This window comes from Orycteropus afer, unplaced genomic scaffold (assembly GCF_000298275.1).
Source record: "Orycteropus afer afer isolate SDZICR_OR568_19922 unplaced genomic scaffold, OryAfe1.0 scaffold01087, whole genome shotgun sequence".
In the NCBI taxonomy this organism is placed as follows: domain Eukaryota; kingdom Metazoa; phylum Chordata; class Mammalia; order Tubulidentata; family Orycteropodidae; genus Orycteropus; species Orycteropus afer.
The window spans coordinates 238,681-241,347 of NW_006922674.1; the positions used below are offsets into that span (position 1 = coordinate 238,681).

At 38.4% G+C, this 2,667-nt stretch overlaps 1 protein-coding gene across 1 annotated transcript; it reads right to left on the reverse strand.

The window, feature by feature from the left end:
• Positions 1–1,134: 1,134 nt before the first annotated feature.
• LOC103212762 (olfactory receptor 8G1-like) lies at positions 1,135–2,130 on the reverse strand. Its single transcript, XM_007958711.2, is given in 1 exon segment — positions 1,135–2,130. A coding segment is annotated over 1 exon segment (996 nt).
• Positions 2,131–2,667: the final 537 nt, after the last annotated feature.

Here is a 2,667-nt window from a genome sequence, read left to right on the forward strand (position 1 = left end):
AAGAATTTATAAGATGGCAAGCACTCTGCTAGGTTGTGAGGTTGTGGCAGTGAACTATATGTACAGGAGGCTACCTTCCTGGATATTACAGTCTAGTGCATATTTGTGCAATAAATAGGCAATTACAAACTAGAATAACAAATGACAGATATTGGACTGAAATTATCACTGTTCATGGATTGGTCTGTAACTCAGATTTTATACTTCTAATTACTTCTGACTTAAGAGTTAAAGAAAATAAGCCATATAAAGAAAGCATATGGAGACATAAGCCTGAAAAGTAATTATTTCATGCTAGAAGCTCTGGTGGCACAGTGCCTAAGGAATTTGACTGCTAACCAGAAGGCTGGCAGTTCAAATCCACTAGCTATTCCTCAGAAGGAAGACTGGGCAATCTACTTTCATAGAGATACCGCCTTGGAAATCCAAGTAGGGTTGCTATGAGTTGGATTCATCTTGACTTGATGGCAGTAAGTTTGGTTTGGAGTTAAAAATCCACAAGCTAGAGATTACAACCAACATATCACTATAATTTATGTTATTTACTGACTTAATGGGAGAACCAAACCAAAAACCAACCCCAGTACCATCAAGTTGATTCTGACTCATAGTGACCCTATATTACAGAGTAGAACTGTCTCATTGGGTTCCCAAGGCTGTAAACCCTTATGGAAGAAGACTGCCTCATTTTTCTCCCACGGAGCGGCTAGTAGATTTGAACCATTGACATTTCAGTTTGCAGCCAAATGCTTTAACCACTATACAACTAGGGCTCCTTGAATGAGAGAAAGAAGGCTGACAACCAGTGTTGGTAGATGTTATTTTCAAATTCATTGAATTTTTATCAACTGTATGGGAGATAAAGGAAGCTGATAGTAGTAGTGGGCCCTTGTATCCCTGTCATCCTTAGTGTTTCTTCTAATGAGTGCCTTAGTGGTCCACATGAGAGAAAACCACAGATAGAAAAATGACATCAAAAAAGGCTACTGAAGCCATTGGGGTAAGAAATGTAGTCACTAAATCCCATTGAATGACCAAATCATTGTTACATGAACTAATGTGAAACACATAAATTCTTACAAAGTAATAGTCAAAGACTTAGATCTAATAAAACCATTCTCATATTATTTCTCATCACAACAATATTATTTTCTCTAGAATTTTCTTCAGGGCAATGTTGACATCCTTATTTCTCAGGCAGTAGATCAAGGGGTTCAGCATAGGCACCACAATGGTGTAAAACACAGAGGACACTTTCCCTTGGTCCATGGAGCTGGCTGATGATGGCTGCAGGTACATGAATGCTGCAGAACCATAGAAGATTGTAACAGCTGATACATGGGAGCTGCAAGTACTGAAGGCTTTGGATCTGCCCCCAGTGGAGCAAATGCGGAGGATGCTTTTTAAGATGAAGACATAAGAGCCAAAGATGGTCAGACTAGGAACAAGAATGTTAAATGCACTAAAGATTAGAATCAGTAATTCATTGACATAGGTACTAGAGCATGAGAGGCTTAAGAGGGAAATAAGATCACAGAAATAATGGTTGATCACATCAAATTTGCAGAAATGAACTTTAAATATGCAGCCCATATGAGCTGATGCACAAACCAGGCCTATAATATATACACTGCAAATCAGATAGAAACAGGCCTGAGGGGACATAATGACCTTATAAAGCAAGGGGCTACAGATGGCAACATAGCGGTCATATGCCATTGCAGCCAGCATGTGACACTCTGCAATAGCAAAAATGAGGAAGAAATACAGCTGAATCATGCATTCAGGGTAGGAGATGGTGTTCTTCTCTGTCACAAAGTTCACCAGCATTTTGGGGGTGATGACAGTGGAATGGCAGAGATCAATGAAAGACAAACTGCTAAGGAAATAGTACATGGGGGTATGCAGGTGAGAACTGATCCCAATCAGTGTGATCATGCCCAGGTTCCCCATCACTGTGACCACATAAATTCCTAGAAAGAAGAACAAAAGAGGCATTTGGAGTTCTGGTTTGTCTGTAAGTCCAGCGAGGATGAATTCCATTACTGTGGAATGATTTCCTGCAGCCATTTTGTTCTGGGTAATTTCTGGAAGGAAGAGAGAAAGAAATGGTTTTTAGAAGAACTTCATTGTTAGTCCCCATTTAGAATGTTCCATATAGATGATTCATACTTTAGGTTCCCTTTGTCTCTATTGTTGTTGTGGTTAGGTACCTTGGAGACTTTTAGACTCATAGCAACCCCGTGTGGCAGAGTAGCACTGCCCCATAAGGTGTTCTAAGAGGAGTAGATCACCAGATCTTTTCTACCATGGAGAGCCTGGATGGATTCAAACTGCCAGTCTTTCAGATAAGAGCCAAGTACTTAACCATTGTGCCTAGAGGGTGTCTTTGTCTCTGTTATTGTTATGTCCATTATTTTTTAAAATAAGTCTTTGTAAATAAAAAATTAAGACAAATTTAACTTAAGCAAATGTACTCAGAATATACTCATAATTAATGGATTTTATTAGAGATGATCTCTATTGCCATGCCTTTGTTATTTGTTGTTTGTTGTTGTTTTCATTCTTTTTTTTGATAATTGGGAAATCTGGATTTCTACATAAAATATTGAGATTGTTAAGATACTATTATTATAGTAAAAGAACACTGACAACATTATTGTACAG